We start from the raw sequence: 21,669 nt of genomic DNA, 5'->3' as shown, positions 1-21,669 counted from the left end.
TTTCCATAAACCCATGGTCAATGGCCCTAATTCATTAATTCTTTATTAATCTAGTCCCAGATCAGCCACACAAGAATTTTGCCCAGGATCAATGTCATGCTGACATGCCTATAATTATCCCGATTGTCCCATTTACACTTGTTAAACATTGGCCCAACGTTTGCTTCCTTTCCATCTTCTGGAACTTCCCCAGTGCTCCAGGACTTATTGAAAATCAACATTAATGATCCAGCAACCTCCTCAGCCAGCTCTTTGAAAACTCTTGGCCCTGGTCTGCATTGGAGGGGGGTGTCGACCTAAGATACGCAACTTCAGCTACCTGAATAGCAGAGCTGAAGTCGGCCTATCTTAGGTCGACTTACCTGGCCGTGAGGACGGCGGCAAGTCGACCGCTGCCGCTCCCCCGTCGACTCTGCTTCTGCCTCTCGGGAGCTGGAGACGGGGAGCACGTTCGGGGATCGATTTATAGTGTCTAGAGGAGACTTGATAAATCGATCCCTGATCGATTGACCACTACCCACCCAAGACCTGCCCTTGGATGCAAGTTATCTTGACCTGCTGATTTTAAAGTGTCTGATCTTAGTCGCCGGTGTTTAACGTCCGCTCGAGTTACTATTGGAGGGGAGGGTTTTACGCTGCAATGTGACTGTATCTTCTGGCTTTTTTCCAACTTTAGAAGGGAACTATTTACTGAACACTTCGGCCTTTTCTGCACCATTATCGACAGTTTGCTCCTGGTGGGATTCTGCACTAAGAAACTTAAAAATTCTGTACACCGTATTTTAAACTTCTGCATGTTTCATTTATCAAAATAATACACGATAATCACACCAGTTTCCATTATTTTTGGCCATGCATTTTAGAATGCTTGCCAGCAAGTAGGGCTGTAACAATACAGACAACAATCACAACAAAAGACTCAGGAAATACTTCTTGACAAATAGATTCCTTACTCGGCATATTAATACAGAGCTCTGAGTAACAATTCATTGAAACGACAATCCAGGACCGTATTTCCCGCACCCCTCAGAAGCAGTGCAAAGGCTTGGGGGAGTCGGGGGTAACGGAGGAGCTGAGGGAGAGGGAAGTAAATTGCAGGGAAGGACCCTGGGAGTGAACTTGGAGGTCTGGTGGGTGTGGGTGGGAAAAGTAAGGAACAGGTTTTTTATGGGGCTGGGTGGGATTATTAGGGAACTTCCCCCATGCAGACCCTGGCTGATCCCTAGCCTCTCCCATTCAATCAAGCACATCTGCCCCTGTCCCCATGTGTCTCTGTGCCCCCACTCAGCCACCCCTCTGTCCTTATGTAGCTCTGCACCCCCATCACCATGTGTCTGTGAGCCCCCACCCAGCCACCCCCCGTCCGTGTGTCCCTCTCCCCCCGTCATGTTTCTCTGCATCTCCCTCCCCCTGTGGCCCTGTGCACCACTCCCATTCAGCCCCTGCCCCAGTCTGTCCTACCGCAGTAGCCCTTAGGAGCCCCCGCCTGACACCCACCCCAGCACCCCACGCTGTCGGTCTCTCCATAGCCCCGGTCTCCTGACCTGACCCGCTGGCTGGCTGGGAGCGGCTGCTGTGTTCTATTGCCACAGCGGCCTCTCGTGGGCAAAAGGCGGAACTGCAGAAATTATTTCCTGCTGGAAGCTGCTGCTGGTCTTGCAACGCTGCACCCTCTGGTGGGCGAAAGGCGAAACTGCGGCGACGTGTTGGCAGGAGCTTTTCAGGGCGCAAGACCACAGAACTCTGGGGGGCTCGTTAATGACGCGAGTGGGCAGGAGCGGAGAACCCCCCCGGGGTACGTTCCCCCCTTTCCACTGGGGTCAGAGCAAGGGTCCCTCCAGCCCAGCGTCCTGTCTGTCAACAGCGGCCAGGGCCCCCCGAGGGAATGAGCAGAACAGGGAATCGCCCAGTGATCCCTCCCCTGTCGCTCGTTCCCAGCCTGTGGCAAACAGAGACTAGGGACACCGTCCCTGCCCAGCCTGGCTAATAGCCATTGATGGACCTACCCTCCATGAACTTATCGAGTTCTTTTTTGAACCCTGTTATAGTCTGGGCCTTCGCAACATCCTCTGGCAAGGAGTTCCACAGGTTGACTGTGTAGTGTGTGAAGAAATACTTCCTTTTGTTTGTTTTAAACCTGCTGCCTGTTAATTTCATTGGGTGACCCCTAGTTCTTGTGTTATGAGAAGGAGTAACTTATTTACTTCGAGCAGGGGGTTGGACTAGATGACCTTCTGGGGTCCCTTCCAACGCTGATATTCTATGATTCTATGATTCTATTTAACTTATTTACTTTCTCCACATCAGTCATGAGTTTATAGACCTCTATCGTATCCCCCCTTAGTCATCCCTTTTCCAAACTGAAAAGTCCCAGGCTTATTAATCTCTCCTCATATGGAAGCCGTTCCATCCCCCTCATCATTTTTATGGCCCTTTTCTGAACCTTTTCCAATTCCAATATTTATTTTGTGAGATGGGGCGACCACATCTGCACGCAGTATTCAAGATGTGGGCGTCCCATGGATTTCTATAGAGGCAATGTGACATTTTCTGTCTTATGATCTCTCCCTTTCTGAATGATTCCCCACATTCTGGTTGCTTTTTTGACGGCCGCTGCACATTGAGTGGATGTTTTCAGAGAACTCTCCACAAGGCCTCCAAGATCTCTTTCTCGAGTGATAACAGCTAATTTAGACCCCGTCATTTTATAGGTATAGTTGGGATTATGTTTTCCAGTGTGCATCTAATTTATATTAATTACCATCAACTTCCCCTTATTTCCGTTTGTTATATATGATTTTTAATAGCCACTTTCATGTCCCCTCTAAGCCAGGTTGGTTTTTTTTAACCAGAGTGGCCTGCTTTCTTGACTGTGGATTTCTGGGCATCTACTAACATGTTCTTAAGACAGGTTTCAGAGGAGCAGCCGTGTTAGTCTGTATTCGCAAAAAGAACAGGAGGCCTTGTGGCACCTTAGAGACGAACCACTTTATTTGAGCATAAGCTTCCACTGCATGCATCCGATGCAGTGAGCTGTAGCTCACTGTGACGATGTGACTCAGCAGGGAGGGGGGAGTGTTGACCTGGGAATGTGCCCTGGGGATGGGAGACCTGAGAGCCTGTCACCTGAGCCAGGAGGGGGAGGGGGAGGTGACACCTCTGCCCAGGAATGTGAACAGAGGCTGCAGCAGGGAACCTGCTGGGTGGGTTTAGTTTCAGTTTGGGGCTGGGTGGAGGAACACAGGGAACCCCAGGGCTGGGGTCTAAGCTCCCTGCTCCCCCAGAAGGACGTGACTGAGGGGTCCTGGTTGTACCCACAAGCTCTGTTTGGGACTGTGTTCCTGTTGTCCAATAAACCTTCTGTTTTACTGGCTGGCTGAGAGTCTCAGTGGATCCCAGGAAGAGGGGTGCAGGGCCTGGACTCCCCCACACTCCGTGACAACTGGTGGCAGCGGTGGGATGTACTGCACCCCGTGAACGGCGCTTCCTGCAGTAAGTGACTGGGGAGCAGTAAAACGAAGGGGAATTGACGGGGACCAGGCGTGCTGAAGATTCAGAGAGAGACGGTTTCGGGGGGCGGTTAACCCCTGGGAATGTGTGACCAGAGAGAAAGACTTTTGCAGTAACAGGGTCCCCCAGGGGATTGCAGCGAGCGGTCCCAGGGGCGGAGGAGTCTGCAGCTCGACCCTGGCAAAGAGTCGGTGACCTCAAGAAGGACGGGCACACGAGGGGCTTTTCCTGGAAACCGTGGGAAGCTGCCCGGCCTGCGAGTGGCCAGCAGGGAGATGTACGCTAAACGCCTGAAGAGCGACCTGGTGGAGCTGTGCAGGCAGAGGGGGCTGCGCATCGGGAGGTCCACCAAGGAACAGCTGATTGCCCAGCTGGAGGAGAGGGATCGCTTGGATGACCCGATCCCTGTCCCTGAGGGAAGCTGCCCGGGGGACGCAGCGTGGGCCCTGGGGCCTGACCGGGCTGGGAGGGGTCAGACTGCTGCTGAGGACATCCCGAGACCCTTCCTACCTATGTCCGGGGGAGGGGTTGGGGGAAGCCCAGCGAATACCGAGGGCACCCTGACCCCGGCACCCAGCAGGGGATCCTCCCAGCGGAGCTCCCCATCCCTGGAGCGGAGGCGGCTGGAATGGGAGAGGGAGATGAAAATGAGGGAGCTGGAGGATCATGAAAAACAACGTCAACATGAGGAGAAACAACGTCAACATGAGCAGGAGGAGAAGGAGAAACAACGTCAACATGAGCGTCAGGAGAAGGAGAAACAACGTCAACATGAGCAGGAGGAGAAGGAGAGGGAGCGTCAGGAGAAGGAGAGGGAGCGTCAGGAGAAGGAGAGGGAGCGTCAGGAGAAGGAGAAACAAAGACAGCATGAACTGGAGCTGGCCAGGCTGAGGAGCAGTGGGACCCCGGCTGCGGTGAGTGAGGGGGGACCCAAGACGGCAAGGAACTTTGATAAGTGCTTCCTGGCCCAGCGGAAGGAGGGGGAGGACATAGATAGCTTCCTGACGGCCTTTGAGAATGCCTGTGAGCTGCACAGGGTTGACCCTGCAGACAGGCTCCAGTTTCTCACCCCCTTACTGGACCCCAAAGCCGTGGAGGTGTACAGCCGAATGACAGGGCCGGAGGCAGGGGACTATGAACTGTTCAAGCAGGCCCTGCTCCGTGAGTTTGGGCTGACCCCCGAGATGTACCGGAGAAGGTTCCGGAGTCAGCGTAAAACGCCTGAGGTCACCTACCTACAACTGGCCAACCGGATGCAGGGGTATGCCCGCAAGTGGACAGCTGGGGCCCGAGCTAAAGAGGACCTGCTGGACCTAATCGTACTGGAGCAGCTGTATGAACAGTGCCCTTCCGACCTGAGGCTGTGGTTGGTGGACAAAAAGCTCAAGAACCCCCAGCACGCAGGGCAGCTGGCCGACGAGTTTGTGAACAGTCGGTCAGGGGGTAGCCGGGAGGAGCCCCAAAAGAACAGGCCCCCCCCGATGCAGAGAGAGAGTCACCAGGGGGCCTCCCAGCGGGGAAATAGGGAGAACCCCCTCCCAAGGGGAACGCCTGGCGTCGGGCCCCTCCGACCCGCTCGAGGGGACCAACGTGACCTGAGCTGCTATCACTGTGGCCAGAGAGGCCACGTACGGTCCCAGTGCCCCGGGCTCAGGGACAGACTGAGCAGACCCAACCTACCCAGGGTTAACTGGGTAGGGACCCAGCTGGACGAGGGGCAGACGACCCAGGAAAGGGGGCCTACCAGTTTACCACCTGCCCCGGAGGGAAGAGTACCCCAGGCCAGCTCCACCAGAGGGCTGGAGGCTCTGGACTCAGGGTGCTCAGTTTACAGGGTGGGCGCGGGGCTGTCCCTCCGGAGAGAGTGCCTTGTTCCCCTGGAGGTGGATGGGAGGAAGGTCAATGGATACTGGGATACGGGCGCGGAGGTGACGCTGGCCCGGCCCGAGGTGGTGGCCCCAGATCGGGTGGTGCCCAACACCTATCTGACCCTGACAGGGGTGGGCGGGACCCCATTTAAGGTGCCCGTGGCAAGGGTACACCTGAAATGGGGGGCCAAGGAGGGCCCCAAGGATGTGGGGGTACACCACCATTTGCCCACTGAAGTTTTGATGGGGGGAGACCTAGAGGACTGGCCAAGCAAGCCCCAGGCCGCCCTGGTTGTGACGCGTAGCCAGAGCCGGCGAGGGGCACTGCGCCCTGACCTCGGGGAGGGTATCACACCGGAGGCGCAGGACCCTACCCTGGTGGGGAGGGAGGGCCGAGGGGCACGGCTTAGAGAGGCGGAGGCCTCAGACCTGGCCAGCGAGAGGGAACCGGGCCCCGTCCCTGCCCCAGCTGCTGAGTTCCAGGCCGAGTTGAGGAAAGACCCCTCCCTGCAGAAGCTCAGGGACCTGGCCGACCTCAGGGTGGTACGGACCATGAGGAGAGGCTGCCAGGAGAGGTTCCTGTGGGAGAAGGGGTTCCTGTACCGAGAATGGGCTCCCACAAGGGAAGTAGAGTCCTGTGGGATCAGGAGGCAGCTGGTGGTCCCCCAGAAGTATCGCCGCAGGCTCCTGCACCTGGCCCATGACATCCCCCTCGCAGGGCACCAGGGAATCCGGCGCACCCGGCAGAGGTTGCTACAGAACTTTTACTGGCCCGGGGTCTTTACCACGGTCCGGCAGTATTGCCGATCCTGTGACCCCTGTCAGAGGGTGGGGAAGGCCCGGGACAAGGGGAAAGCGGCTTTGAGACCTTTGCCCATCATAGAGGAGCCTTTCCAGAAGGTGGCCATGGACATCGTGGGGCCTCTCAGCAGGACGACCCGGTCGGGGAAGAAATACATTCTGGTGGTGGTAGATTTTGCCACCCGCTACCCCGAGGCAGTGCCCTTAGCTTCCATTGAAGCAGACACCGTGGCCGATGCGCTCCTGACCATTTTCAGCCGAGTGGGGTTCCCCAAGGAAGTCTTGACAGACCAAGGCTCCAACTTCATGTCGGCCCTGCTCCGGTGCTTGTGGGAGAAATGTGGGGTCCGGCACGACTGGGCCTCAGCGTATCACCCCCAGTCCAATGGGCTGGTGGAGAGGTTTAACGGGACGCTAAAGATGATGCTGAGAACCTTTATGAACCAGCACCCGCAGGACTGGGACAAGTACTTACCTCACCTGCTGTTCGCGTACAGGGAGGTGCCCCAGGAGTCGACCGGATTTTCGCCTTTCGAACTGTTATATGGCAGGAGGGTGAGGGGCCCCCTGGACCTGATGAGAGACGAATGGGAGGGGAAGGCCACTCCCGATGGAGAGTCAGTGGTGGAGTATGTCCTGATCTTCCGAGAGAGACTGGCTGAACTCATGGGCCTGGCCAGGGAGAATCTGGCCAGAGCCCAGAGGAAGCAGAAGGTCTGGTATGACCGCACGGCACGGGCCCGTGCCTACGCCACCGGGGATCAGGTGATGGTTCTCATCCCAGTGAGAAAGAACAAACTACAGGCCGCCTGGGAGGGCCCTTTCAAGGTCGTCAAGCAGCTCAATGAGGTAAACTATGTGGTGGAGCTGTCAAACCGGGCGCACCACCGCCGGGTGTACCATGTGAATATGATGAAGCCATATTATGCCAGGGGGAATGTGGTGTTGGCCGTGTGTGGACAGTGGGAAGAGCAGGGAGATGACCCTTTAGTAGATCTATTCCCTGGGACCAGAGCTGGTTTCCCCCTGGAAACAATTCCCCTCTCGGATCAGCTAACCCCTGCCCAGCAAGCTGAGGTCAGGGAGGTGCTGCATCCGTACCGACAGCTGTTTTCCAACCAGCCTGGACGCACTAATCTGACTGTCCACCGGGTGCAGACAGGGTCGCACCCGCCGATAAGATGCTCCCCCTTCCGAGTCACAGGGAAAACTGCTCAGGACCTGGAAAGAGAGGTCCGGGACATGCTGGCTTTGGGGGTGATCCAGCCATCTGCCAGCCCTTGGGCCTCGCCGGTGGTGCTGGTCCCCAAAAAGGACGGGTCGGTCCGGTTCTGTGTGGACTATCGGAAGCTCAATGCCATCACTGTATCTGATGCCTACCCCATGCCCAGGCCGGACGAGCTCCTAGACAAGCTGGGAGGAGCTCGGTACCTTACCACCATGGACCTTACAAAGGGCTACTGGCAAGTGCCGCTGGATGCAGATGCCCGACTGAAATCGGCCTTTATCACCCCTCTGGGGCTCTATGAGTTCCTGACCCTGCCTTTCGGCCTCAAGGGAGCGCCGGCCACCTTCCAGCGCCTAGTGGACCAGCTCCTGAGGGGGATGGAGAGTTTTGCCGTGGCGTATATTGATGACATCTGTGTCTTTAGCCAGACCTGGGAGGACCACGTGTCCCAAGTTAGACAAGTGCTGGACCGACTCCAGGGGGCTGGGCTGACTGTAAAAGCGGAGAAGTGCAAGGTGGGGATGGCGGAAGTATCTTACCTGGGCCATCGGGTGGGGAGCGGCCGCCTAAAGCCGGAACCAGCCAAGGTGGAGGTGATCAGAGACTGGCCCGCTCCCCACACCAAAAAGCAGGTCCAAGCCTTTATTGGGATGGCAGGATACTACCGAAGATTTGTGCCCCACTTTAGCGCCATCGCCACCCCCATCACGGAGCTATGCAAGAAGGGGAAGCCAGACAAGGTGGTCTGGACCGAGCAGTGCCAGGAGGCTTTCCGGGCGCTGAAGGAGGCTCTGGTCAGTGGCCCAGTTCTGGCAAACCCAGACTTTGACAAGCCCTTTGTGGTGTTCACCGACGCCTCAGACACGGGACTGGGGGCGGTCTTAATGCAGGAGGATGAAAAGGGGGAGAGACACCCCATCGTGTACCTGAGCAAGAAGTTGCTACCCCGGGAGCAACACTACGCGGCCATCGAGAAGGAGTGCCTGGCCATGGTGTGGGCCCTCAAGAAACTAGAGCCCTATCTCTTCGGGCGACACTTCACTGTCTACACCGACCACTCTCCCCTGACCTGGCTGCACCAGATGAAAGGAGCCAACGCCAAGCTCCTGAGATGGAGCCTGCTCCTGCAGGATTACGACATGGACGTGGTCCACGTGAAGGGAAGTGCCAACCTGATAGCGGATGCGCTGTCCCGGAGAGGGGGCCCCGAACTTCCCCAGGTCACTGGTCAGCGTGACCCTGCTCAGTTCAGTCTCGAAGGGGGGAGAGATGTGACGATGTGACTCAGCAGGGAGGGGGGAGTGTTGACCTGGGAATGTGCCCTGGGGATGGGAGACCTGAGAACCTGTCACCTGAGCCAGGAGGGGGAGGGGGAGGTGACACCTCCGCCCAGGAATGTGAACAGAGGCTGCAGCAGGGAACCTGCTGGGTGGGTTTAGTTTCAGTTTGGGGCTGGGTGGAGGAACACAGGGAACCCCAGGGCTGGGGTCTAAGCTCCCTGCTCCCCCAGAAGGACGTGATTGAGGGGTCCTGGTTGTACCCACAAGCTCTGTTTGGGACTGTTCCTGTTGTCCAATAAACCTTCTGTTTTACTGGCTGGCTGAGAGTCTCAGTGGATCCCAGGAAGAGGGGTGCAGGGCCTGGACTCCCCCACACTCCGTGACACTCACGAAAGCTTATGTTCAAATAAATTGGTTCGTCTCTAAGGTGCCACAAGGCCTCCTGTTCTTAAGAAGTTCCCAATTTTTCCATTTCAATTCTTTCTCCCAGTGAATTTGGTTCAGAATTGTTTTTCCAGCTCAGTGGGACTGGCCCTTGCCAAGCACCGATACTTTGCTTTGGACTTTATTCTGTTTGCATGGAACCAATGCGCTCAGTTAATCCTGCTGGCTCCACTGGACCTCATCCAGCCAGAACGGGAACCAAAGGCCAGAGCCATGGTGGCTGCCAATCACCCCAGCTCCGTCAGGGGCGACACCCCCTATGGCCCTGGCCGAAGGAACAAGGACAATCATGACTCCTCAGGGGCCACGTGGTGAGTGTGGATCTCAGGGATGCAGCCTCTACTGGGACGAGGGGCTGAAGCCGTGGGGCCGAACCACGGCTGGCACGAAGGGGTGCAGCCCCGTCAATGCAGCTGCGGCAGTTTATGCCAGCTGGGATCTGGCCGGCTCTGCCGGGGGACGAAGCCTCGCTGGGTCTGGGGCTGGAAACAGGTCCGCTCAGCGAGGGTGGCAGCTCTGCTCCACGATGGACGGATGCTTTGCGTGTAGCCTCTTTGCTTGTTTGCTGGCTAGCCAATAACGCCGAAAGCCCTCGAGGTGAGTGTGATTCTGCAGCGGCACCGTGCCCTGGGGCAATGGGGCCAGCCGGGGAATGGCCAGGCACCAGGGACAGGGTGCTGCCCTGCTCCAGGACCCAAAGGACCTGGGAGATGGTTGCTCTGGGAACGTTGCAGGGACATCCGGGTTCAAAGCACCTTCCAGCCCCAGTCTGGCCCCGCCATGCCCGGAGCTCCTGGAGCCATGGTCCCTGCCCCGCAAGCCAGCTGGGAAGTGGGTCTGGGCACCGTTTGGTTCTTACCTGCAGTGGGTTCCTCTCCTCGGCCACAGGGGTGGGGTCGTTGACCCCCGATGGGCAGGTGGGGCGGGTGATTATGGGGCAGATTGGATGGGGGAGGAGGCAGTTCAGAGGCCAGGCGCCAGCCCCGGAAACCCAAGAGCTTTTTACCAATAACCACCCCGGGTTGAGCTGCTTCGCCCCGCGGCGCCTGGCAGGGCCCTGGGTTCAGCTTCTCGCTGCAGCCACAAGGGCTCAGACCTTGGTCCCTCTTTCTCTGTGCTCGGAGACAGGGACGCCGGGCGCTGGGGCATTAGGAGAGCACCCGCTCTCATGAGCTGGGGACACAGCCGGCCTCCCCCGGAGAGCCAGGGCCTCGCTCAGCTAGGACGTGCCCAGCAGACAGAGCTTCCTCTGCCTGGGGGGCACAGCTGGGGGAGGAGGTGGGCGTGGGGAGCTTGCCAGGCCGCTGTGGCTGAGGAGAGGCTGCCAGCTCTGGAGGGCCAGCTCTATTCGACATTGGTGAGGCCTCATCTGGAGTACTGTGTCCAGTTTTGGGCCCCGCACTACAAGAAGGATGTGGATAAATTGGAGAGAGTCCAGCGAAGGGCAACAAAAATGATTAGGGGTCTGGAACACATGAGTTATGAGGAGAGGCTGAGGGAGCTGGGATTGTTTAGCCTGCAGAAGAGAAGAATGAGGGGGGATTTGATAACTGCTTTCAACTACCTGAAAGGGGGTTCCAAAGAGGATGGCTCTAGACTGTTCTCAATGGTAGCAGATGACAGAACGAGGAGTAATGGTCTCAAGTTGCAGTGGGGGAGGTTTAGGTTGAATATTAGGAAAAACTTCTTCACTAGGAGGGTGGTGAAACACTGGAATGCGTTACCTAGGGAGGTGGTGGAATCTCCTTCCTTAGAAGTTTTTAAGGTCAGGCTTGACAAAGCCCTGGCTGGGATGATTTAATTGGGGATTGGTCCTGCTCTGAGCAGAGGGTTGGACTAGATGACCTCCTGAGGTCCCTTCCAACCCTGATATTCTATGATTCTATGAGGGGCAGAGCCAAGGGGATGCCTCCCCAGCAGGGGACTTTGTTCTGGAGAGAGAAGGGGGGATGCCCAGGGGCAGAGAGAGGCCGTGTGCTGGGCAGAGCCCCCCCCCTGCAGTCACCCTGACACGGGGGACCCCTCACCCGGCTCCATCCCTCCACCCGGAAGTGGCACCAGGGTATCTCAGAATCAGCCTGGCCCCAGCCCAGGGAGGCCGACCCAGCCTGGCACTTACGGGAAACCTCTGGCCTTCCTGACAGTCCGTCCCCCTGGGTTGGCCATTAACTCGCTGCCCCCGCCAGGGCAGCCCTCTTGGCTCAGCCAGATAAAGAGGCTGTGCCCAGCGCTGCCCCCCACTCCAGCCCCCCTGGCTCGCAGCATGGGCGCCCGGGCTCTGTGCCTCCTCAGGGGGCTGCTGCTGCTGGGCCCAGGGCTGGGCCAGGCTGGGCCCATGTGAGTGCCGGGGGCCGGGGCTGGGGCAGCCGGGGCTGGGGCAGGCAGGACACAGAACAGGGGCGGCTCCAGGCCGCCGGACCTACTGCCCAGCTGCTGTTTGCCTGGGGCCCAGAGCCACGGGCTGGTCCTGGGGGGTCTGAGCGGGGGCCCAGCTCCCCCCACCCAGCCGGTGTCTGGGGTCTCCCTCCTGAGCCAGCCTGGGAGAACAGGGGGGAAGGGTTCTGTGCCCCCCCCAGCAGAGTACCTGGCCACCCCCAAACCCGCCCCAGGGCCACGTCCCCCCGGCAGGCAGCACCCCCCAGCAGTGGGTGGTGGGACAGGGACCAGCTCCTGGAGGCCGGGGGGCACGGGGAAGCAAGTTTCCCTTCAGCGTGTGCCCCGTGCCATGGTGGCTGGGGGGTCCAGGGTTCCCAGGGCACGACAGAGGGTCAGGAAGGGCCAGACGGGGCCGGGTCTCCTGTGTGCCAGCCTGGTGCTCTCCCTGGCAGGTACTTCCTGGCGGCCCCCAACGTCCTGCGTGTGGGGAACGAGGAGAACGTGGTGCTCCAGGCCCAGGACCAGGAGGGGAGCCTCTCGCAGGACGTCCGCGTGCAGATCCGGCTCTTCGACTTCCCGAAGAGGGCGACGGTGCTGCAAGAAAAAGTCGTCTGGCTGAGCCCAGCCAACGGCTCCCTGGCCATGACCACGGTGCAGGTGGGCGACCGGAGAGGCTGGGGGGCGGGGGGGCACCACCTCTAGCCACAACACATCCTGCTGCAGGCCCCCCCCCCGCGGTGCATGCCACTAGGGGGCGCTGTGCTGCAGGGAGTGGGGGGGATCGGTGGGGGGCGGGGGGATTGGTGGGGGGCGCTGTGTTGCAGGGAGTGGGGGGGATCAGTGGTGGGCGGGGGGGATCGGTGGGGGGCGCTGTGCTGCGGGAAGGGGGGGGATGAGTGGGGGAGGGGGGATCGGTGGGGGCACTGTGCTGCGGAGAGTGGGGGGGATCGGTGGGGGGCGGGGGGGATCGGTGGGGGGCGCTGTGCTGCGGAGAGTGGGGGGGGGATCAGTGGGGGAGGGGGGATCGGTGGGGGCGCTGTGCTGCGGGGAGTGGGGTTGGGGGGTCACCAGGGGGCTCTCCCCTGAGGGTCAGCGTTGGTCCCGGGGGGTTGCTGCTGGGTTTCTAGGAGACGGGTGTCATGGAGTGTGGGGGAGCTGGGGCCCTGCACCCCCCACTTCCTGCCATTCCCCGGGACTCAGCCAGCCGGTAACACAGAGGGTTTATTGGACCACGGGAACGCAGCCCAAAACAGAGCTTGTAGGTACAGAGACCAGGACCCCTCAGTCAGGTCCCTCTTGGGGGGCAGGGAGGCCAGACCCCGGTGCTGGGCCTTCCCACCACCCCCACCTCTGCACCCCCCCACCCGCTGCCCAGCCAGCTCCAAACTGCAACTCCCTCCAGCCCCTCACCCAGCAGCACCCCCGGCCCCTCCTCCAGCCTTTGTCCAGCTTCCAGGGCAGGTGTCACCCGGCCCCAGCCCCCTCCTGGGCCCAGGTTACGTGATCACCTGTCGGCCCTCAGGTGAAGCCCCCTCCCCGATATCTCACCATCAGCCAGCACCGATGCAGCCAGTCCCAGGAAACCTCCCACGCAGCATTCCCGGGTTAATACTCCCCACCCCCTCACAACGTGAAACTCCACCCCCCCCATTGCTAAGGCCCCCCCTGCCCTTTCCATGAGAATCGGGGTGTTGACGCTGGAGTCCAGGCCCCCTTCCCCCACCTCACTCCCCTCTGCCCGGCTGCGCGGCTGTTAAACACCTGCCGTGGTCCGCTCCAGAGGCGGCCGCCTCCCAGTGCTGGGTGACCCGGTCCCTGAGGCTCCCTTGGCAGGCGAGGGAAGTGAGTGGTTGGCCAAGCCCCTGGAGCGCCTCGGATGGGAGGAGGGCTCCTTACTGGGAGTACTGGGTGGGTGGGGTGGGGATGTCCCCAGCTGCCCTCGCGCACACGGGACCCCGGGTGCTCGCACTGGTCCGTCCCTCACAGTGCACGGACCCAGGTGCCCTGACCCGAGAGCCGGCTGGGACTGGGTGCCGCATGCTCCCCGGAGATGTGGGGGCGGAAGCGGGGCTGCACCCGGGGCTCTGGCATGGATCATTCGTGCCCTCCAGGTCCCAGAGCAGTACGTCTCCAAGGGCACCGAGAAGCAGTACGTGGTGGTCCAGGCCATGTTCGGAGACGTCCCCTTGGAGAAATACATCCTGATTTCCCCACACACCGGCTACACCTTTGTCCAGACCGACAAGCCCATCTACACCCCCAGCCAGAATGGTGAGGCATGTTGCCGGGGGAGGGGCCGGGGGGGCTCCTGCCTGCAGGCGAGTGGGGTGTGGGGGTGCAGCCACTGACTTCAGCACTCGGGTTAGATACCCAACCAGCCCAGCGTCTCCCATATCTTCACCCCTCCAGTGAACTACAGGGTCTTCGCCGTCAACCACCGGATGGACCCCCTGGAGGCTAACTGCATCATTGTCATTCAGGTATTACAGCCAATCCCAGAAGGGGGTGGGGCTAACCCATCAGAAGGGGTGGGGCTAATGATCCCACTACTGCCACCAGAACAGTGCAGCCAGAGCACAGTAATACCCCAGGCCCCCAATGTCCAGTATCCCCCTCACCCACCATCTAGCCAACCCCTTTCTTAGGGCCTGGGGAGGCTATGTCATTGTCATGGAGTCCCCGGGCGATGCTCTGGACCTGCCCCCTATGAAGCCAGGCAGGACTCTGGGGGAGCCTCCTCTCTGGGAGCAGCCTGTCTGCAGGACACACAGCTCACCCGGCTTCCCCCTTCCTGGGTCTGACCTCGGAGCATTCAGCCTCCTCTGCCCCTCCATGCGCTTCCCACAGCCAGTCCGCCCAGGTGGGGTCCTGGGGAAGCCAGAGGGTCCTGCCCCCCAACTCCGCAGTCAGACAGGACTCTCAGCCAGCCCGTAAAACAGAAGGTTTATTAGACGACAGGAACATGGTCTAACACAGAGCTTGTAGGTGCAGAGAACAGGACCCCTCAGCTGGGTCCATTTTGGAGGCAGTGAGCCAGACAACCCCGTCTGCCCTTCACTCCATGTCCCCAGCCAGCCCCAAACTGAAACTCCCTCCAGCCCCTCCTCCTCTGGGCTTTGTCCCTTTCCCGGGCCAGGAGGTCACCAGATTCCTTTGTTCTCCAACCCTTTAGCTCTCACCTTGCAGGGGGGAAGGGCCCAGGCCATCAGTGGCCAGGAAACAGGGTGTCGGCCATTCTCTGTGTCCAGACCCCTACACACACCTGCCCTCTAGGGCTCTGCAAGGATCCTACACCCTTACCCCGACCCCTAGATACTTAAGAACTGCCTAGGGGAAACTGAGGCACCCCCACACTATTCAGAGGAAACATTAAGAACAGTCCCACTTCGTCACACCTGCCAAAGTGCGTCCCATGGCGCAGCCTGGCACCCAGGATGGGCAGACGCCCGTTCCTTGGCCTAGGTCGGGCTGGCGCAGGGTTTGCCAGACACGCCAAGAACCGAGTCCAGCAGCACCTCGGCGCATGGCCCGTCCAGGCAGTGCTGGGCCTCAGGCCAGGGCCGTGCTGCATCTCCCCCCGCGGGTACACGTCCTGGCAACGGTGCAGTGCGTGTAGTGAGTCTGGCAGGCCTCAGGCCGAGCAGGGACCCACCAATGGCCGCTGCGTGCCAGAGGCTCGTGAGCCAGGTTCGCCCCCTGCCAAGCCCCCCACAGCACCCTGGGGAGACCTGCGTGCACCTCACTGACCCGAACTCCCCCTCCCACCCCAGAGCCCCGAGGGCATCACCGTCAGCAGCACCACCCGGAAACTGGAAAAGGGCCTGTACGCCGGCACCTTCCACATCCCTGAGCACGTCAGGTGGGCACCAGAGCCACGGGCCGCACAGCCCCTGGGGGGCTCAGCCCCATGGGCACCCGGGCAGTGGGGGGGGCACAGCCCCATAGACACCCGGGGGACAGAGCCCCATGGGCACCCGGGCAGTGGGGGGGGGGCACAGCCCCATGGGCACCCGGGGGACAGAGCCCCATGGGCACCCGGGGGACAGAGCCCCATGGGCACCCGGGCAGTGGGAGGGGCACAGCCCCATGGGCACCCAGGGGACAGAGCCCCATGGGCACCAAGGCAGTGGGGGGGCACAGCCCCATGGGCACCCGGGGGACAGAGCCCCATGGACACCCGGGCAGTGTGGGGGCACAGCCCCATGGGCACCCGGGGGACAGAGCCCCATGGGCACCTGGGCAGTGGGGGAGGCACAGCCCCATAGACACCTGGGGGACAGAGCCCCAGGGGCACCTGGGCAGTGGGGGGGCACAGCCCCATGGGCACCCGGGGGACAGAGCCCCATGGGCACCTGGGCAGTGGGGGGGGGCACAGCCCCATAGACACCTGGGGGACAGAGCCCCAGGGGCACCTGGGCAGTGGGGGGGCACAGCCCCATAGACACCCGGGGGACAGAGCCCCAGGGGCACCTGGGCAGTGGGGGGGCACAGCCCCATGGGCACCTGGGCAGCAGGGGGGCTCACTGAGCATGGGCATGTCCTGCAGGGCAGGCTGCTGCAGGGGGCTGTCGTGGCTCGTGCCCCGGCCGGACTCAGGCAGGAGTCCCCCTCCTCCGGGCAGCGGGTCAAGGTGCAGGGGGGCTGCCTGTTGCCACACGCTGGGTTTTGTTTCCCTCCAGCCTGGGCTCCTGGCGGATCGTGACGCGGTTCCAGAGCAGCCCCTGGCAGCCGCACAGCACCGAGTTCGAGGTGAAGGAGTACGGTGAGTGCCGGCTGGAACGGGGGGCCAGGGGGCGTCTGGCTCAGCCACTCCCTCCCTGCCCGCCTGGCCCACGGAGCCCCCCACCGCCCCGTGGGGAAGCCAACCAGCTCCCTCCCCCCACCCCCAGTCTAAGCCCCGGCCCCCCTGTCCCCCCAGAGCTGCCCAGCTTTGATGTGCTGCTCACACCCACCAAGAAGTTCTTCTATCTCAGCGACGACAGCCTGACCATCGCCATCGAATCCAGGTGAGCCAGGGCCCCTCAGCCCTGCCTGGGGCATCTCGCGGGGGGCAGCTCAGGCCGTGAGGCAGGGCACCATCTCCTGGGCCTGTGGCCCTCTCGAGCCCAAAGCACCAGCTTCTGCTGCCGCTTCCACCAGGGCAACTCTAGCCAGGGAGCAGAATTTGGCCCTGTCAGCGCTGTCATGCAGCCACTTCTGGGGGGGAACGGCAGCTACCCAGCACTTTGAGGAGGAATCACAGGGGCATCCCTGCGAGACACCAGGGGCTAAACGCTCCCCTCTTCTTTCCTGGTGACTCAGGTACGTGTTCAATGAGCCCGTGGACGGCTATGCCCTGGTGATCTTCGGGGTCAAGACAGAGACTCAGAAAATCCGCCTCCAGAAGTCCCTCCAGAGAGTTGAGGTGAGTTATTACATGGATTGTGGCAGCACCTACAGGCCCTGCCTGATATCAGGGCCCCATCATGCCGGGAGCTGGCCAGACCCCCACCGAGATCAGGGTGTCACGGAGTGTGGGGGAGTCCAGGCCCTGCACCCCTCTTCCTGGCATTCACTGAGACTCTCAGCCAGCCAGTAAAACAGAAGGTTTATTGGACAACAGGAACACAGTCCAAAACGGAGCTTGTGGGTACAACCAGGACCCCTCAGTCACGTCCTTCTGGGGAGCAGGGAGCTTAGACCCCAGCCCTGGGGTTCCCTGTGTTCCTCCACCCAGCCCCAAACTGAAACTGAACCCCCCCAGCAGGCTCCCTCCTGCAGCCTCTGTCCACATTCCCGGGCAGAGGTGTTACCTCCCCCTCCTGGCTCAGGGGACAGGCTCTCAGGTCTCCCCTCTCCAGGGCACATCCCCAGGTCAACACTCCCCCCTCCCTGCTGCGTCACATCGTCACACAGGGCCAGTTGTGCCAGGCACTGCCCAGACCCCGGCCGAGATCAGGGCCCCGTCGCGCCGGGTGCTGCCCACACCCCGACTGAGATCAGGGCCCCGTCGCGCCGGGCGCTGCCCAGAGCCTGACTGAGATCAGGGCCCCGTCGCGCCGGGCGCTGCCCAGACTCCAGCTGAGATCAGGGCCCCGTCGCGCCGGGTGCTGCCCAGAGCCTGACTGAGATTAGGGCCCCGTCGCGCCGGGCGCTGCCCAGAACCTGACTGAGATCAGGGCCCCGTCGCGCCGGGCGCTGCCCAGATAGTAACTCTCCCTGCAGATAAATGACGGCGAAGGCCAAGCAACACTGACGGGGCAGGTGCTCAGGGAAGAGTTTGCCAATCCAGAGGAGCTGCTCAACGCCTTCATCTTCGTTAACGTCACCGTCTTCTCCTCCGGTGAGCGCTGGGCCGGGGGGCGGGGGGGGGCTGTGCGGGATCCGCCCAGGCAGCTGCGTCCGTGCCAGGGTGCTGCGGGGTGCTCGTGGCAGGGCCTGGAGCCAGCTCCTTCCAGGAGGGGCTGGATGAGAGGGCAGCGTGTGTGGCAGGAGGGACGAAGGCCTGGCGGGTGTCAGCTCGGTCTCCGAGGCACTTGAACCCAGGACCCTTCCCCACCCACCCTGGACGGCAGCCCCACAGGACCTCATCCAAGGGCAGGAGCTCACGCTCTGCTGGCATCACGTGGGGGCCATTTTGCAAGCCCTCGGGGCCCTTAACCAGCCCCCTGCTAGGCCAGGTTGCCCCTCAACCCCCACCCCTTGGGCCCTGCTCTGTAGCGCCCCCCGTAGGCCAAGCGTGGCGCACAGGTGGCCATCGGCTCAGGCCCTGGGGTTCTGGGCCAGCTCTGGGCTCCTCCCCGGCCCAGCGTCGCCAGCACTGGGAGCACGCGGGCACCAGGCCTGTGCCGGGGGCGCCAGGCACCACGGCCTCCAGCCTGGGGTAGAGAAGGGCTGACAGGCCCCGGGTGTTCCTTCTCCCCCCACCAAGCCCCTCCGCCGGGGTGACTCCGGCAGCAACTCCCCCTTTCCTGACGCGCCATGTCGTCCCCCAGGCGGTGACATGATGCAGGCCGAGAACTCGGAGGTCAAGATCGTCAGCACCCCCTACAGCATCCGGTTCGTCAGGACACCGGGGTTCTTCAAGCCGGGGATGCCCTTTAACTTCAGGGTAAGGGACGCACCGGCGTCAGATCCCCCCCGTGTGGAATCGCCGGGGGCGGGGAGGGCTTGGAGCAGAGCCGTCGTCAGCCCGGCCTGGCCCTGGGCCCATCTAGCCCGGTATCCCGGCTCCGACAGCACCACTGCTGTGGAGGAAGGGGCCCGGAGCCCTGCAGGCCGCAGCGATGAGATTCCCAGCCCCGGGGAATTAGACGTCATGATGCAGGGGGTCTCTGGCACGGCCAGGCCTCTTGGACCCGTTCTGCCCCTCGCTGCTCTAACTAGGGATGTTCTCATTAGCCACAGAAACGGCTGGTCCCTTTTCTCAACCCTGCCCAGCTCTTTGCTTCAGAGCTATCTTGTGGCAGTGAGTTCCACAGGTTAATGGTGAAAGGGAGTGGGAAGCTCATCCAAGCCGAGGGGCAGGTGACCTATCTGTGGGACACACGAGTCAAGTCTGGCTTGCGGAGTGGGACCATCTGGGGCTGGGATCAGAGCATGGGGCAGGACGGCCAGGTCTGTGTTCTGCCCCAGCCTTGCTACGCCCCTGGGCCCCGCACGATCCCTCTGCGGGCAGGGCAGCACCACACTCGCCCTGTGACGCGGGGTGGGCGGGGGAGGGGCTGTGGCCCAAGCAGCAGCCACATGGCTCATTAAAGCCGGGGAAAGATAAATCTCATCCCCCCTGCGCTGCTCCACATCACCGTCTGCCGCTCTGCTCCCCTGCACCAGGTTTACGTCACCAACCCGGACGGGTCGCCGGCCACCGACGTCCTTGTTTGTAGCAGGGACCAGAAGGGAATGACCAAGGAGGGCCTGGCCTCCATGGTCCTCAACACCCAACCCAGCAGTAAAACCCTGGAGGTCCAGGTACCTGCTGCTCTGGGCTGTCTGGGAGCAAGTGCAGAGCCCCACTGGTGCCCCTCACTCCCGACCCGCAGCCCCCTGCTAGCCCAGCCCTGCCCCCCCAGCTCTGCCGGTGCCCCTCACTCCCGACCCGCAGCCCCTGCTAGCCCAGACCTGCCCCCCCAGCTCTGCCGGTGCCCCTCACTCCCGACCCGCAGCCCCTGCTAGCCCAGCCCTGGGCCCCCAGCTCTGCCGGTGCCCCTCACTCCCGACCCGCAGCCCCTGCTAGCCCAGCCCTGCCCCCCCAGCTCTGCCGGTGCCCCTCACTCCCGACCCGCAGCCCCTGCTAGCCCAGCCCTGCCCCCCCAGCTCTGCCGGTGCCCCTCACTCCCGACCCGCAGCCCCTGCTAGCCCAGCCCTGCCCCCCCAGCTCTGCCGGTGCCCCCAATCCCCACCCAGAGCCCCCTGATATTCCAGCCCTGGGCTCCCCTCCCCTGAGTTTTTCCAATGCACCCTGATTAATCCTCACCTCCGACTCCCCCTCTCTTGCGCAGTGGGGCTGTGGCAGAGGGGCACCCCGCGGGCTGCGTCGGGTCCCAGGGTGCGGGGGGAGAGATGGACCCGGGAGGCGTTTGTGCGGGATGCCCAGGGCTCGGTTCCCCATTGCAGGTGGCGACCTGCGGCCCTCTGGCACCCCCAGCGCAGCAGGCCACGGCCACGAAAACCATCCTGGCCTACGAGACGCCGAACAGCTCTGGGCACCTCCTGCACATCGGGGTGGAGACGGAGGCGGCTCAAGTGGGGACCCCGCTGAGCGTCATGCTCAACACGGAGCACCGGAGCTCAGAGGCCAAGCAGTTCACCATCCTGGTGAGCGCCAGGCCGGCGGCCAGCCTGGGATCCGCTGCCGGGGACGCGGCCAGCCCCCGGCACAGCCTGCGCTGGGCACCCCCCGGCTTCAGCAGCAGCGTCCGGGGCCCAGAACCCACGGGGCTGGTGGGGCTGGACAGGCCCCGGGAGCCGGGAAACGCGAGCGCCCCTGCGTGTCGGGAACCGCAACCGTCTGTCTGAGGAGCCGGCCCTGGGCTGGCGTTCGGCCTGCTGGGTCTGTCTGCCCCCCCATGCCCCCCATGGATCCGTCTGTCCGTCCCCCCCGGGTCTGTCTGCCCCCCCATGCCCCCCATGGATCCGTCTGTCCGTCCCCCCCGGGGTCTGTCTGCCCCCCCACGCCCCCCATGGATCCGTCTGTCCTTCCCTGCCGGGTCTGTCTGCCCCCCCATTCCCCCCATGGATCCATCTGTCCGTCCCCCCCGGGGTCTGTCTGCCCCCCCATGCCCCCCATGGATCCATCTGTCCGTCCCCCCCGGGGTCTGTCTGTCCCCACATGCCCCCCATGGATCCGTCTGTCCGTCCCCCCCGGGGTCTGTCTGCCCCCCCATGCCCCCCATGGATCTGTCTGTCCTTCCCTGCCGGGTCTGTCTGCCCCCCCATGCCCCCCATGGATCCGTCTGTCCTTCCCCGCCGGGGTCTGTCTGTCCCCCCATGCCCCCCCATGGATCCGTCTGTCCTTCCCTGCCGGGTCTGTCTGCCCCCCCATGCCCCCCATGGATCCGTCTGTCCGTCCCCCCCGGGCTCTGTCTGCCCCCCCATGCCCCCCCATGGATCCGTCTGTCCGTCCCCCCCGGGGTCTGTCTGCCCCCCCATGCCCCCCATGGATCCGTCTGTCCGTCCCCCCCGGGCTCTGTCTGTCCCCCCATGCCCCCCCATGGATCCGTCTGTCCTTCCCTGCCGGGCTCTGTCTGTCCCCACATGCCCCCCATGGATCCGTCTGTCCGTCCCCCCCGGGGTCTGTCTGCCCCCCCATGCCCCGCCATGGATCCGTCTGTCCTTCCCTGCCGGGGTCTGTCTGCCCCCCCATGCCCCCCATGGATCCGTCTGTCCGTCCCCCCCGGGGTCTGTCTGTCCCCACATGCCCCCCATGGATCCGTCTGTCCTTCCCTGCTGGGTCTGTCTGCCCCCCCATGCCCCCCATGGATCCGTCTGTCCTTCCCTGCCGGGCTCTGTCTGCCCCCCCATGGATCCGTCTGTCCTTCCCTGCCGGGCTCTGTCTGTCCCCACATGCCCCCCATGGATCCGTCTGTCCGTCCCCCCCGGGGTCTGTCTGCCCCCCATGCCCCCCCATGGATCCGTCTGTCCGTCCCCCCCGGGGTCTGTCTGTCCCCACATGCCCCCCCAT

The 21,669-nt window shown here is 62.4% G+C and overlaps 1 protein-coding gene across 5 annotated transcripts in view; it reads left to right on the top strand.

Annotated features, from left to right (window-relative positions):
* The first annotated feature begins 3,431 nt into the window (after positions 1-3,431).
* LOC140900756 (venom factor) overlaps positions 3,432-21,669 on the top strand; it is a 36,831-nt gene continuing 18,593 nt past the window's right edge. For all 5 annotated transcript variants that reach the window (XR_013634841.1, XM_073318525.2, XM_078849491.1 and 2 more), the window contains exons 1-12: positions 3,432-4,876; positions 11,960-12,164; positions 13,619-13,778; positions 13,917-13,987; positions 15,278-15,366; positions 16,187-16,269; positions 16,426-16,513; positions 16,809-16,911; positions 17,712-17,829; positions 18,482-18,597; positions 19,320-19,457; positions 20,103-20,303. Coding sequence is in view for 4 of the 5 variants with exons in the window: in XM_073318525.2 (XP_073174626.2) it covers positions 3,786-4,876; positions 11,960-12,164; positions 13,619-13,778; positions 13,917-13,987; positions 15,278-15,366; positions 16,187-16,269; positions 16,426-16,513; positions 16,809-16,911; positions 17,712-17,829; positions 18,482-18,597; positions 19,320-19,457; positions 20,103-20,303 (2,463 nt within the window). In the remaining variant the exon portion in view is untranslated. The remainder of the gene's footprint in view (positions 4,877-11,959; positions 12,165-13,618; positions 13,779-13,916; positions 13,988-15,277; positions 15,367-16,186; positions 16,270-16,425; positions 16,514-16,808; positions 16,912-17,711; positions 17,830-18,481; positions 18,598-19,319; positions 19,458-20,102; positions 20,304-21,669) is intronic.

This window comes from Lepidochelys kempii, chromosome 20 (assembly GCF_965140285.1).
Source record: "Lepidochelys kempii isolate rLepKem1 chromosome 20, rLepKem1.hap1, whole genome shotgun sequence".
Lineage (NCBI taxonomy): Eukaryota > Metazoa > Chordata > Testudines > Cheloniidae > Lepidochelys > Lepidochelys kempii.
This window is presented reverse-complemented; position numbering and strand designations above follow the sequence as displayed.